Genomic DNA, 15,825 nt, shown 5'->3' with positions numbered 1-15,825 from the left:
TTTTGTTTCGTTTCTCTTATGAGATTGATCCACAAACTGCCACCTATCTCTGAAAGAGATGGCATGTATTATCATCCGTGTAACTCTCAATTAGCATTTGGAAGCTTTCATTTTCGACTTTTGAATTGAAGGAAAAGTACTGAAGCCAATGTACTAGCACTGAAAAGGTACTGATGAGCTGATGATCATTGAGCAGGGCTTTCTTACGGTCAAGATACAATTAAAAGTTCCCCCTCTTTCGCTGCTAAGGTTTATTCAGGTTTACATAAAGTAAGAAAAATGTATGTGCTCCTTACCAGGTCTTAAAAATCCAACCTCTGATATACATCAAGACGGGAAAACAAGACTGTTTCACTATCTGTGAAACAAAATGAAGCACGAATGCAGAAATAGTGAGTGAGCTCATCAAATACACTTGATTAACTGATCATCCGCAGATGTGAGCACCTCTATAAAAGCAGACGTCTCGGCTGGTCTGGAGCATTCATTGCGTTAACACAAGAGAAGCAACTGTTTCTGCCCATCAATCTGGGAGGAATTAAGAGGGCCATTTCCAAACAATTTGGAGTCCATCATCCTACAGTGAAAAGCTCGGCAGCACGGCTTAGGTTTGCAGGTTACATCTGAACAAACCACACCATGGTCACCGTGGAACATAGGAAAAACTCCTGCCTTGCATGTCGCAATATGAGATATTGGAGTCTGGCGCGAGTACCTCGGCACATGTCCCCTGTTCACTCTGCTCGTTCACGCTGTTGCTCACCACAGCACACTGAGCCACAGTGACCCTGCGAGGAGCCTCGATAGCCACCGCAGCATGATGCCTGGGCTCATTACAGGAGGCAGAGCAGCATCTCGGGCTGAGACAAGCTTGACTTCCTTCTTCCACTACACAGAGCGCGGCTTCATTAAGTGTCATCCTCTGCCCGCAAAAGATGACGGGAGCTCAAGACCGCGCCGGCATTCCAGGTCACAGCAAAACCCTGGAAGCTTTGCTAAATCCCGACACCCCCCCCCCACACACACAACCCGACCGCCAGCTGCCTTTCTCCTTCGTATGTGTTTGCTGATATTTGTCACAGCGATCAACTCCACAAGAAAAGTGCCCCAGGATTTTCATCGTAGCAATTATATGGCAGGATTTAAGTGTTCAGACCAGCGAGACAAAGGATGCATTGATGTAACATTTTACCCACTGCGGCCTATGAATTTTATAATTGCAGCCCAGTGAGCGTCAAGAAATAAATTAGTTGTGACAGCGTCTAACCATGCAATACGAGCAAAGCACAAGTGCTCCTTATTATCTCCGTGGACCTGTTTATAACGCTAAGAATCCAGCCTTGAATCAATTAAATGCATAAAGTGGAATCATTTCTTCACCCAAACAAATGCTGCTCATTTGGTTCTTAGTTACACTACCTGACTGCAGGGTTATGTAATTACATGGATGCATAGCTGACGAACCTTTTCCTGTCTTATGTTTAAGGAAACGCTTCTTTTCGTACATTAATGCGAGTTTAATTAGGTCAGAGCATCGCCCTTCTTCCAATAGCGCTCGGTCGCTTTTGCGAAACAAGCTCATTAATTTAAATGACGGCATCCATAGGATGCATTCTAAATATTACATGGTCGTGTTAGATGTAATTGAATTAGTCTATACACAAAAACAAATTCAGTCATCGTTTGTGACCAATGCAAAGATGAATGGCTCTTCTGACTGCATGCATATGCTACAGTATTTTTCTTTCGCCATAGAAGAGTCAGGTCGCTGCCAGACTTTTATGCTATCAGCCGCATACTCGCACACTTGGAGCAATTTTGTGCGTCAGTCAGTGTCTAGCCCAAGAATGCTTTTGCATGCAGACCAGACAGCCCGATATCGAATTACTGACCTTCTACTTGACCCCTAAGTTGAGAGGACGAGGTGGAAACGGTGTGTTTATGTCGAGGGAGCGGTTGGCCTGCATAGTGTGGCACCCAGTTTTCTGAAAAATATAAGTGTGTGTCCCGATCAGAGTGATCTTTTGTAGGGTGAGGATGCCCTCCTCAAAATGAAAATGAAGTATTCATGGTATGGGCTTCACTCCCCAGACATCCGTAGATATTCTTTTATATTATTCTCCATCTCCGTAAAAGCTGAGCGATGTCTCGGGGACATGTCTCGTCTTTAGCGTTCCCTCATTCAAGCATGCATGAACTCCTGTAGGCGTGTGCATGAATTAGCCGTATCATTTCTTTGTTTAATAAAAGCTAAGCTGGAAAACAGAAGCGGTGTGTGAGAAAGTAGGTGCACCCTAGGATTTAAAATCTTTTTGAACCACTTTTAGCAGAACTTTAACATATTTTCTATGTTATGCACAGCTCTCGTAATGTCCTACCACAACATTTCAACATGCTGTGTTTGGGATCATTGTTCATGGAGTTCATGGTGGACTCAATGATGGTGTGAGGTGTTTGTGCTGATATGCTGCGTTTGGTTTTCTCCAAACGTGCTGCTGTGCATTATGACCAAACATCTCCAGTTGGGTCTAGTATGTCCAAAGGACATTGTTCCAGATGCTCTGTGGTTCGTTCAGTTGCAGCATACTTGTTCAGTCTTCTCATGAACTTTGGGAAGATTGTCAACTGCTTTGAATGTTTTTCACTTGTGAATAATCTCTCCCTCTCTAGCATGTTGGATTCCAAATAGTTTGGAAATGGCCTTATAACCCTTCTCAGATTGATGGGCAGCGACAGTTGCTTCTCTAAGATTGCTGATGTCTTTCCTCCTTGTCTTTCCTGAATGCTCCAGACGAACAAACTGCCAAAACCTCTGCTTCTGTAGAGGTGCTCACACCTGCTGATGGTCAGTTAAAGGATAAGATCGGTTTTTTGACATTGGGCCCTTGATTTCACATTATAACATGATGTTCTACTCACCCCTGCTTGTTGTTGAACATTTGGAGCTGTTCCGAAGATATTCGCGAGGCGTCTGGCTGCTCTCTTGAGATATTCGGCCATGAAACGGTTTCCTATGGGCAAGCTTATACAGGCACAAACTATGCTGTTTATAATTTATTAATTACTGTACACTAGCACTGATAACGTGGAGGTGCGTCGCTTACTTAAAAAAATCCGAGTTATTGTAATTTTGATTTTTTTGTCGTAAAGTGGGTGTTACTGACGTCCTCGTGGTGCTACTGCCACAGACAGCCCACAGACCTGCTGCCTATTTATTCATTCGGCTAAAATTCAAAATTAGTAACCCGGATTTTTTTAAGTAAGCGACGCACCTCCACGTTATCAGTGCTAGTGTACAGTAATTAATAAATTATAAACAGCATAGTTTGTGCCTGTATAAGCTTGCCCATAGGAAACCGTTTCATGGCCGAATATCTCAAGAGAGCAGCCAGACGCCTCGCGAATATCTTCGGAACAGCTCCAAATGACCAACAACAAGCAGGGGTGAGTAGAACATCATGTTATAATGTGAAATCAAGGGCCCAATGTCAAAAAACCGGTCTTATCCTTTAATCAAGATTATTTGGTCATCTGCACCTGGCTGCTACTTACATTATTTATTCCTATAGAAACTGTTAGGATGGACTTAGTTTTTCACACGTGTTTTTGCATTTTGGCTTCGTTTTTGCTGAATTAGTAATGACGTTGTGTCGTATCATTGTTCATTTGAGGAGGTATTGACCTTGTTCAAAGACCTAGCCACGACCAGACGATGATGAAACGAGACACAAGAACGACAACAAGTGAAACGTTAATAAGGTCACCTGACAATTGTAAGTCATCTCGATTGGAGCTGTATTTCCCCTTTATTATTTTACAATATATCCTAAATATATTGCAGATAGCTGTTAAGTATTTAACCCCTAAAACTGACAGCAATAGCTCCACAATTTTGAGGGCAAACTGAACTCGAGCTACATTTAAGTCTTCAGATGAGAGATGTTTTCTTCCCTGTTACCAAACAAAAATCTCCATCAGTAACTGTAAGCTGTCATTACTATTAATCCCAGAAATGAAGCACAACAAATGCTACATCCATTTCAGTCATCGTACACCTCTTCGTCAGAATGTGCCATGCTTGGAAACAAGTGGTTGGTTGGTTTCTTTCTTGATAACAATGACAAACAAATCTTGGTACAGGATTCATTGTTCATCTGAGGTTGTATCTACTGAAGTTTAACACCTGGTAAGGCTTTTTTTTTCTCCTTTTTTAAACGTCCCGACATGTGAGACCTTTGAACTTGTGTACATTCTTTGTTCCCCGACAGTTACTGATAACGTGATTTGTTTTGGTCCTGTACTGTTGTCACGCAGTTGTTTCATCTCCACAAAAACCAGACGCACAAAATGGAAGTTAAAACGAAATCCCGTTTCCCAGTGAGAATTAGCAGCAGAGCATTTCTTTTCTTGTTTTTTCCTCAAAGCTCCTTTATTTCGTGTTCCTACTCAGATAACAGTTAGATCTCCAGTTTCAACACGCTTAGCTGTTTCTGCCTTTTGTCTGTTCACAACAGGGCGAGTGCAGTTCTTTCTCACAGCTGTTCAAGTGTCGAGAGCAGAGAGGCGATTTAAGAATTCACCATCTTGAAAAAAACATCAGTGCATCCAGTCTTTATTGTTCCCTTTCCTTTGTTTGTTTTATTTGAAGCAATTATTTAATTGTTTTTTGAGATTCCATCATGTTGCAACAACTTAACATCATGATACTGATGAACACATAACTTGCATTTGATCTGTCAGGTCGAGAAGACTCCTCCGGCGTGTCTCAGAGCCTGCAAGCAAAGCTAAATAACCACATTTCCCCGTTTTGACGTCCAAAAACAAGCTCATATATCTTCCCTTGTGGTTTCCCCGGTCTCCTCTGATTACTCTGTTTGACAGAATGAAAGATTGTTTTTGCAACAGACTAAGCTGTTTCAGATGTGATTGCTCATTCTGCAGTCAGGATGGATGTTGACACAGAAATGAGATGAAGAATGGGGACAGGTCCCTGTTAAATTCTGAGTTAAAGTCCCTTGTGCCTGCGTTGAATGAAGACAGCAAAGTGGTGTCGTGGAAATACTGTAAAAGCCAAGAGTACTTCTATGGTGATGGTAACCAGAGCTGGCGTGTTAGGGAGCATGAAGTCATGTTCACAGCCATACGTATCCAGTGTTGTACAACTGAAAGCATCAACACAGATAAACGGGAAATTTTGAAATTGCAGTTGCAGCAGACGAGCTCTTTACAAAGCTCTGCAGGGCCTAAAAGTGCTTTAGGGAACTAAAGTGTTGTCATGGCAGAGCTGTTTGGGAAAGAAATGTGCAGGAACTGAACAATAATTGGAAACTCTTTTGCACCTCCTGCAAAAGGCTGCTTCAACAATTTCTCAGACGACTGACCTTGAGTGGCACATCGAGACAGTGTAATAAGACCAAATGCCACACGTCTTGCTTTATCAGCATAAGCAAATCTTTTTTGATGTTGGAAAGAGCTGATCAGACTTCCATCTGTATGGTAGGGAAGAACTATGGTGGCTTTGGGTTTGTGTGGAGGATTCTATAAGATTACGATTTCAGACTCGATTCAGACGTCAGGCAGCTTTCAGAGAAGGTCTAACATGAAAAACATATTGTGCTGACAAGTCAACACGTTACAGTGCATTCATGTTTAATCCACAAATAGTAATATATTGCTATGGAAACCACGTTATGTGTTGCTTTGAGCAGATATTCAAATATTGCTGTTCTTCAACAAATGAGCAGAAGGTCAACAGAAACCATTTTCCTCTCACTGTCCTCAGAATCTCGCATATTCAGTGCTACAGCATACAGGCATGAGAAAAAGAAAGCACACCTTCATTTTATCCTAATGTCTTGTGTTTCAGGACGTGATAAGAGTAAACATTGTTGTCTTTGTTGGGAGAATGTGGTAAAAGCAGCCTAAAATGTCCAACACGTGACAAATTACACCGTGTTATGCAGAAGCAGTGAGTAAGAACAAAAGGTCCACGCTTGCTATTTCCATAGGAATTAAGAGGGTAAGAAGCAGCCAGGCACTGCTAATCAAATACACTTGATTATCTGATCATCAGCAGAGTTTAGCACCTCCACAAAATCAGATTTTTTGGGTCATTAGCTCATTCCAGTGTGTGGTAACACATTGCCTAGGAGGAAATACTTTGGTAATGACCTTAAAGCAATTGTTGCATTTGCAAACAATCCATCATTGTCCATCATTTTAGAGTAAGAAAGATTATTCACAAGTGGAAAACATTCAAGACAGTTGATAATCTTCTCAGCAAGTTCGACCCGAGGTCAGACTACGCAATACTCAGAGAAATTGGAAACAGTCCAAGAGCTACATCTCAGATACTACCAACCTCAGTTAGCATGTTAAATGTTAAAGTTCATGACAGCACAATTACAAAAAGACTGAACAAGTACTGCTTGTTTGGAAGGGTTGCAGGAGAAAGCCTCTTCTCTCTCTAAAAAGAACATGGCCGCACAGCTTTGGTTTGCAAAGTAGCATCTGAGCAAACCACAGAGCTTCTGGAACAATGTCTTTTGGACAGACCAGACCAAAATGGAGATGTTTGGTCATAATTCCCAGCAGCATGTTTGGAGAAACCCAAACACAGCATTTTAGCACAAACACCTCATACCAACTGTCAAGCACGGTAGTGGAGGTCTGATAAATCGGGCAGAGTTAAGTATGACACCGCTTGTCTGACAGCTGAAATTGAATGAAATTGGGTCATACAACAGGACATTGATCCCAAAGACCGCAGCCAATCTACAGCAGAATGATTGAAAAAAAAAAAACAATTAAGATGTTCCAATGGTCTAGTCAAAGTTATTCAACCTTATTGAACTGTTGTGGTAAAACATTCAGAGCTGTGCATAAACCAATGTGCCAAAAACCTCAATGAAAGAGGAAAAAAATCGTGAACAAAAGCAGACCAAGATTCCTCCACAATAATGTGACAGACTGATATCATACCCCAAATCAGATAGCCAAACCATGGCTGAAATTGTATTGTTCAAAAGATCAATCATCCTAAACAAAGTAGCAAGCCTATAACAGAATGGTTAAAAAAGAGAAACAAATCAAGGTGTCGCGATGATTCTGTCAAACTAATCCCACAACCGTCAATGAAGTGAAGCAACGTTTCAAAGAAGAGTGGGCCAGAACTCCTCCGCAGTGATATGAAAGACTGATAACAGCATTAGCATTTGTTTCCAAATGAAACTGTGGTAATTCTGTTCTGCGCAGTCTGTGTGTGTGATTAAGATCATGATCATCAGTTCCACTTTCTTTGTGATCTGACGGCTGTGCTGCCGTGTGGAGGCTATTTTTTCCTCTGATTCATGTTTGAATAATGAATTCATGGGTTTGCAGTCCCAGCGCTGTTGATTATTCATGATGTAGACACAGACCCTCCCCTGAGTGCTGCATTTGGGTTTGAATCACATCCCTGTGGGCATGTTGGACTCTGTACCACTTCCTCCCCCCATGCTGGCATTTAGTGGTACATTCCACTTGTTTAGATTTTCCCTCCTGTTTTATACTTTGTGTTTGTTGGCAGGTACCACTCGGCAGCCCAGAGATGGGGAAGTACCTGGAGTGGACTACAATTTCATCAGTGTGGGGGAGTTCCGCGAGCTGGAAGAAAGCGGGCTTCTGCTGGAGAGTGGCACCTATGACGGTATGTTCTCAATGTGCACATCGATGTAGAGGGGTATTTATTGATAGATTACACTGATGGAGAAAGTGAGTAGAAATGTTTTACTTTATATGATTTAACAGATTTTACAAACAACACCTATAAAGGTCAAAACGAAAAGAACAACTTGGAGTCAGCTTACCTACAGAATAAAGTCCCCCAGTGCCCTTTTGGCATCTAAACATTCTTGATCCAGTGATTTCCAAATTCTATCCAGCCTCCCTAGCTTTCACTGACACCTCATTTTAAACAACAGGAGCCTCCATTTTCATATAGATTCTAAGTAAAAGGGACTCTAACCACTGTGAGGTCCCCCCTTGGTTTACCCACCATTTTGAGTCCTTAAGTTTAGCATTTCAGTTGTTGTTATCTTGGTTTTTGAGACCGCACATTTTGAGTTACTGACAGAGAAACCCACTGACACCCAGAGGAGAACGGGGTTTGTGCTACAGTTTTGGCAACAGCTGTATCAGTAGAACTGGACATTTTGCTTTAGCTTTGTGTAGAGATGTCATTTCTGTGTAGCACACTGTTAAAGCATTAAGGCTTTAATAAATACTGTGTAGAGGATCAGTGTACAGTATCAGGGGGGCACAATAGCTGGAACTACAATCATCTGGCAAATATTTGGCTGGATAATGGCATATGTGGTCTGAACATATACAGTATGTTCACCATTGGTTTTAACCCATTGGCAGAGACTCTAGGAACAGTCTGTGTCTCGAGCACAAGCCGGCCCTTCAACGTTCGCTGCTCGGACAAATACTGACATTTCTGTGTACTGGTTGGAGTCATTTTTGGAGATCTTCTAGACTTAGAAACTTGTGATCTGATTGTGTCTTCAGCTAAATCTTAATAAGAAAATTAAATGCATACAGTCGGATACAATATAGAGACAGTTACTGGTTTCCAATAAACTACGACAAATAAGAATGAAGTGATGTAAAGTCACAGGATAATGTTTTTGTGGACAGTGTTGATGATTCTCATCCTCCATCGTCACCACTCCAGAGAGATGAACGATGAAATCCACCCCTGTCGACGGATAGCATGTCATTCACTGCCTCTCTGTGTGCATCATATTTATATTCTCATCATTCTCATCATTAAAATAATGAGGCAGTGGTAAAAAAAAAAAAACATGGTATTATGGGAGGGAAGTTGATTTATTGTCAAAACACGCAGAACAGGAAACAAATGTAGCAGAACTTTTTGAAACCAAATTTCTTCGTCTTTTTTTCCCAGATACATCAGAAAGAGCAGTCACTTGCTTGAGTTCTCTTTGACAACCTAGCTTTTCAGGCGGTGTCCGGTTCAGCAGGGAGCCTTTGCGCCAGACTAAAACACTTTAAGAAACTTTCATCATGACTTGCAGGAACTGCTCTAAACGGGCTTGACGTGAACCTGTGGAGGCTATAAGAGAGAAACTGCTCCCCAGTGAATTATGTCATCGCCATTGTTCGGTGTCCCAGTCCATCCCAGGGACAAGGCTGCTCGATATTAGTCCTCTTGTGAATTTGCTGAGCTATGCAATATTAATGGAAAGGGCTTCACCTCAATCACCCACACAAATATGTTGGAAATGTATTGAGTTGTTAAAGCTCTTTCTCTGTATGTACCTGAGAGACTCGGCCTTCACCTCTGAGTCCATGAGCCAGTCATCAGGATGAATAATGGATCTGCTCCATCCTTCCCTGCTTAATGTAAAACATCTATATGTGTGCTAAAGGCATAGATTCAGAAGTCCTCAGAAGGTTAATCATTAATTCCCAGTCTTATGAGCTCTGAGTCTCAAATAAACAGTTCAATAAACTTCCACAGGGAAACACATACCTGCAGGCAGACTGTGCAGTCCTAGTAGAATATAGTGTTGATTGTAAAATTCCCCTTTAATACTAAAACCGTGAATTTTAAACATTTGCCGGTGTATATATATGGTATATATATTTTGTCCAAACATTTCTATTTTCTGTCAGACTTTATTTTATTTTGCAGAACAAAGTGCTTTCCAGAGTAATCGGGCCCTGGGTCACACCATCAAAACCTCTTAACCACTCCAGTAAAAAAAAAAATAAGCTTCATGTTTAATGTCTTTTGGAAGGCTGTTCCACAAAGGTGGGCCATAATAAAAAAAGGATGCCTCACTGTGGCTTTCTTACTTTGGTATGATTAAAATCAGTTTTAAAGCAGATAGGCGGCCAATGCGACGGCAAAAGTTTGTTCCAATGTGAGCTCTCTTTCTGGTCAGTTTTGAAGCAGTTATAGTTAAGATGTGATCTTCTTGGGGAGACAGAAGGGCATGGTGTTCAATGGGACAGGGAATAAAAGTGTGCTCTAGTCTCTGCATTGGCCCTCACAAAATTTATCAGGTTATAAAACTTAAGTTCCCGCAGGTTTGCAAGTGAGTTTCTCTTTTTGAACTTCGGTGTCAATGATCAATATTTAACAAGAACAACAAAGCAGCATTAACCAGGCCTTGGACATCAGGAGACAGCAATCTGAAGCTGTTTGTCATCAGCATAGCTGTGAAAATTCTCCTGATGACAGTGGCGGCTAATAAAATAAGAAGTGGGCCTGAAATTGAACTGTGTGGAACTCCTTAATTCATTATATAGCTTTAAGATGATATAAACCCCTTTTTTTTTCTTTTAATGTTTTTAGGACTTACGGTGTATTTTTATTTTGACATTGCTGAAAAAAAAAAGGCAAAAAGAATTAAAGTCCTTCTTGTGGGAGAAACAGAGCCAATCTTTAAGTGTTAAAGGCTCTGGGGAGACTCACTTTTTTTTTTTTTTTTATGGCAGTCGGTCATTATTCATCTCCCTCTCTCTGCCAAGCTTCTTTCCTTGGCATATATGTGGATGATTGAATGAAAAAAATCGACCTGAGCAGTCATGGTCACTGCTGTGACTAATCCTCCAGACCTGTGAGAAACAGGGGCTAAGTGTTCACATGGTTAATCTGCAACCAAGAAACACATTCTCCCTCCTGCTGCTCTGCTAGAGCCAATATCTGAGACTGAGTATTTCACAAAACAATCATGTGGCAACAGTAATAGATATTTAAAAAAATGTCTATTTTGGAAGCTGTAAACGAAGCATCAGAGAAGTGGGATGTGTGTGTGGGTTTGTGAGGTTGGCCCCTGCGCATTAATCATTAACATCGTCAACATTTTCTGGCCTCATTTTTCTGTTGGCTTCTTCAAGCCACAACCTTCAGTGCACGCTGGAGTGGTTCGCAGCTAGCTGTGTGAAGCGGCCGGATGAAAAGCAGCTCTTCCAAATGTGAGGCTGTTGTTCTCAACCGGGAAAAGATGGAGTGCTCCTTCCGGGTCATGGATGAGTCCATGCCTCAGGTGGAGGAGTTTAAGAATCTCGGGATCTTGTTCACGAGTGTTTTGGGGTTCCGCCAGCTGTAATGAGGGCGCTGCTCCGGTCCCTTGTGGCGAGGATGGAACTGAGCCGGAAGGCAAAGTTTTTGATTTACAGGTCCATCTTTGTTTGCAGCCTCACCTATGGTCACGAGAATTGGGTAGTGACAGAAAGAATGAGGTTATGGATACAAGCAGCTGAAATGAGTGTCCTTCAGAGGACGGGTGGGCTCAGCCTTAGATGTAGGGCGAGGGGCGACACCATCCGAACGAAGGGCCAGAGTAGAGCCGCTGCTCTTCCGCATCAAAAGGAGTCAGCTGCGGTGGTTCTGGTATCTGACTAAGATGCCTTCTGGTGGCCTCCTATTAGAGGTTTTTTCGGGCAGGTCCAGCTGGGAGGAGGCCTGGGGCAGACCCAGAACCTGCTGGAGGGATTGCATAGTCCATCAGGCCTCGGAGCTCCTCAGGATTCCCTCGGAGGAGATGGAGAGTCTGGCAAGGTAGATGGATATCTGGGTTTCCCTCCTGGACCAGTTGCCTCCGTGACCTGACTTCGGATAACGAAAGATAATGGATAGATGGATTTTCAAAATCTCATTTCAAATCAATCTTAGCAGGAAAGTTGTCTCAGTTGTCAGGTGAAGTTTAAACCGCACAAGCTCTCAACCCATCTTCTTTCAGAAGTAGTTTCTTCTTTAATAAAGGCGCCATTCCTACTTGAAGCATTGTTTTCTGTTATGGTTTCAGCACCGTGTTCTGTTTGACTTACATTTACTTGACAGATGCTTCAAAGCCTTCAATGCATATATTATGTGAGACTGGACATGCGTGGGTGTAAACTGCAACTCAACTGGTTGTTGAGCCACAAGGCTGCAATTCTTTTTTTTTTTACAGAGGGATGAAAGTGTCAGAGTGAGTAACTCTCAAGAATCGGATATACGTGTGCTAGAGTGTGTGCTTGTGTGTGAAGTAGGGCATATCCAATTGTCTGCCCCTCACGGTGGCTGGTACAAAAAAGCCAGGGGTATGAACCATTCATGGTGGGGATGGGGAGCTGAAATAGACGAGCAAAGGTCAAGAGAGGCGGGTGTTGAAACCTCAAGTCAGCACCAGTAGGCCTTGTACTGTAGTTGATTTAATCAGATTTTACTGAAAGACGTGACATTGCGTTAACTTGAATGTTTCACTGTATTTGTTTGTGTAAATATTCTTATAAAAACCAGGAAAGGTCTTGCAGAGAGAGAAAAAAAAAAGTGTCCTGACCAAGACAGACAGCAGCACAGTTAAACAGACTACTGACATTTGTGCATGAAACAAAAACATAAAAAGTATATTCGTCAACTGTCATCAGCGTCAAAGCTCACGGCAGCCAGTGGCGGAGCCAGAGATTTCTCATGGGGGTGGCCAGCCTGAAACTATTATCTCGTTCTTGTTTTCCCTGTGCAGCGTGGAGCTTTGAGGTTTATAGTTCATTTTCTTGGTCACTTTTATATAGAGTGTTGAGGTAACTCCTGATTGATTAAATCAGATCAAGTCCTGACAGTTTTGCTTTTAAAGTACATGTGATGCTGATGTTCATTGCACACATCAGTTTTAGCTTCATTTGTCTTTTTTATCCATGAATTTGATTTGATTTGAACCATTTTTCTGTTTTGCTACATGCGTGTATTTTTCTCATATTTCTTTTTCCTCACTTTTAGTTGAATCTATTTACTTGTTAATTTAATTGTTTCTCTGTTTTGTTTATCTATAGTAAAGTCTGTATATTATATAGATTTTTTTACCTGATTAAATTCAACTTAATTTGATCTGATTTTTTTTATTTTTTTAGGATTTCATCATTTAACACATTTTCAATCATTTTGCTTGCCTCTAATGTTTTGCCACATTACAAATATATGAGATTTTGGAGCTCTACACTGGAAAAAATGCCCCTCCAAAAATTTGTGAGAAAAACAACAAATACAAGACGTTTTTGCTTGAAATAAGCAAAAAAAATCTGCCAATGGAACTAGTGAAAATCGGCTTGTCAAGATTTCTTGAAATAAGATGTGATATTTAGGACTTTTGAGATAAAAGTGATCTTGAAATTAGCTTAAAAACCTCTTCAAATGTCAAAAAAAGCTTGTTTCATATGATATGTGACTCAAAACAATTTGTTTTCAAGACTTTTTCATTTAACAAGATATTCATGATGTATTGTCTTCAAACAAGTCCCTATATCTAGCTGAAATAGTACTTGTTAGGCAGTTGTGTCTTTTATTAAGACATAACAAAGAAGTTTCTGAATGCAACTCCAGTTCTATGGGGTTATGAACTGTCCTCTGTGGGACTCCATGATTGGTTGCGTGGGTTATCCGCCTCTTGCCACCACCCCTGATTGCAAGGACCATGTAACTCAGTCAAATTACAACATGTACATCTGAATGTGTCTGCCTTTAAGCCACTTAAAGTTGGCTTAAATTCATTTAGCGAGATCAGTCCCTGTAATATGTACATTCTGTAACTAATTCCATGCAAAAGGAGCAGCATATTTAAATTATCTCCCCCCCCCCCCCCCCCACCCCCCACCCACACGCTTCAGTACAGTGTCTGGGAACAGATAGGAGGAATAAGTACAAGGAAAGTTATATTATTTCTCATTTCATGCTCATAGGCTATTTTGTTTTGAATTACAGATCCTGCAGGATTTTGCTCTGCTGTGGGTATTGATGAAATTCAGCTCTTTCTGTGATAGCTTACAGTGAGAGAGTTTTGTGCATATTTTCATCCATGAGTGCATATGTCAAGACAGCCATATGAAAATGCCTCAATTACATGTTTAAGGATTAAGGTGGAATCACGAGGCTTCCACCGTAAACAGAATGACACGCTGCAGATGATGTCTCAAAGATCAAGAGCAAAGAAAGAGAAAAGGATGTTGTTCACAGACCAGACAGCGCTCAGCTACTTTGCTGGCAGTTATCGTCTGTAGCTGCAGGCCCACCAGGGGACAGTTCGACAGGGACTGAAAATGATGGAATCCCTTTGTTTGTGCTATACAAAACTCATATCCCCTCGACGATCACAGACTTTAGTGGGAAGAAAAATGACCATTTGCCCTGCCCTTGTTTTTTTCTTGGACCAAATTGCCTCCAACCATTATATAATTGGCTCTTTTTTTGTTATTAAAGGTCCCTTTTTTAAGGTCTGAGGCAAAGCTGCGTAGCTGTAGATTAGATAAAAAAAAACAAAAAAAAACAGGGCACCGGGCCAGAAGTCACTCAGGAGGGAAGGTGAAAAGGCCTACTCCAAGGAACTGGCTGAACAGAGGCTGGAAAGATTAAGAAGTACTTCAGCTCTGAGGACTACACAGCTGATAGCATAGGGCTTGGATTAAAGTGATCACCGCACAGACAGAAAACAAAACAAAATTAGCCGAAAAACACAGCGGAAGAGCAAAAGTTAGAGGACTAACAAGAGGGGGATTAAGATGAATGAGAGCAGCTTGTAAAAATAATGAAGGTTGGTGGTTTATTTTGGGTGTCACAGCGAAGACTGAGAAAATGAACTTAAACAAGAAGAGAAGCTCATTCATATGAGGCAGGTGAACAATGGATTGCTCAGCTGTACAGCACACGCACGCACACACACACACACACACACACACACACACACACACACACACACACACACACACACACACACACACACACACACACACACACAGAGGACTGAGAGCAGAGGAATGCAGAATTTATAACCATGGGCATCCATGCCAAGCAAGGCTGGAGCACAAGTTGGGCTGCACCTGTTTGGGCCATCGGCCGTCAGTGATGTGGCCCGGCCGGACTTGGCATTGCCCAAAGGAGTGAAAGGCCATCGTCACTGATTGATAAGGTTCTGTGATTGTACAGATTGTATTACAAAGTTAAAGGATGTCTCCAGTATCCTTTTTTCCTTTGGAAACATCAGCACAAAAGCATTTGCTAGCATCTCGGATTGCTAAATGACCATAACTTTGTGATCTCCAGTATCACAGGGATTTAAAGTCTTGCTGTCACAATTTTACTCACATTCTCACAAGCCCGGGATGAGCTATGTTGGCAGCTGTTGACCTAAACAGATGGCATGATGGCATGCACCATGCACATACTGTATAAACACATTCTTTCCCACCAATTGACACAAAGCTCCCGCGGTGCAGATTTCAGCTCGGGGTCTCTGCGGACCTCGCAGCTTTCCAATGGGAGGCAAGTCTAAAGAAAAGAAGAAAAACAAGGAGCTCCTTTTGACATGAAAATACTTCTTACTGCCAGCAGAGCCACCCTGCTACATGAGTGAATGGCTGTGCAATTCGCTGTCAGTGCCAAGCAAGTGTTCGCTCAGGCTGTGCAAAATGAAATGGACTTAAGGCTGTCCAACCATCACTCACCACCCACCCACCAAGAGCGTCGGTGTTAAAACGCCATGCTGACATGGTGAGCCCTGTGTGTACGCAGCTTCTACGTCTAACAACACTGCCACTTGTCATTTTGCTGAACAAAACAATGAAAGACTGCTCCTGATTCCTGTTTTCCTGGCAATCTATAAAAAAAAATTAGGAACGCCTTAAGACTTGTCTAAAGTATCACAGAGATTGTCTACACAGTTCTAGCCTCATAATCAGATTGAATCCTAATAACAAATCAACATTTTGTGTGCTTGCGCATTTATATTGTCATGTAGATTAAATGTGGGCGTCTTAAAGCAGATAGGGGAATCCCGAGGT

The 15,825-nt window shown here is 41.8% G+C and overlaps 1 protein-coding gene across 2 annotated transcripts in view; it reads left to right on the top strand.

Moving 5' to 3' along the window:
* Positions 1 to 15,825, top strand: part of magi3a (membrane associated guanylate kinase, WW and PDZ domain containing 3a) — a 136,654-nt gene that overhangs the window by 81,775 nt on the left and 39,054 nt on the right. For both annotated transcript variants that reach the window (XM_075475219.1, XM_075475220.1), the window contains exon 3: positions 7,568 to 7,687. In XM_075475219.1, the coding sequence (XP_075331334.1) occupies positions 7,568 to 7,687 (120 nt within the window). The remainder of the gene's footprint in view (positions 1 to 7,567; positions 7,688 to 15,825) is intronic.

The sequence above is a fragment of the Odontesthes bonariensis genome, chromosome 10, assembly GCF_027942865.1.
Source record: "Odontesthes bonariensis isolate fOdoBon6 chromosome 10, fOdoBon6.hap1, whole genome shotgun sequence".
Taxonomy (NCBI): Eukaryota; Metazoa; Chordata; class Actinopteri; order Atheriniformes; family Atherinopsidae; genus Odontesthes; species Odontesthes bonariensis.
This window is presented reverse-complemented; position numbering and strand designations above follow the sequence as displayed.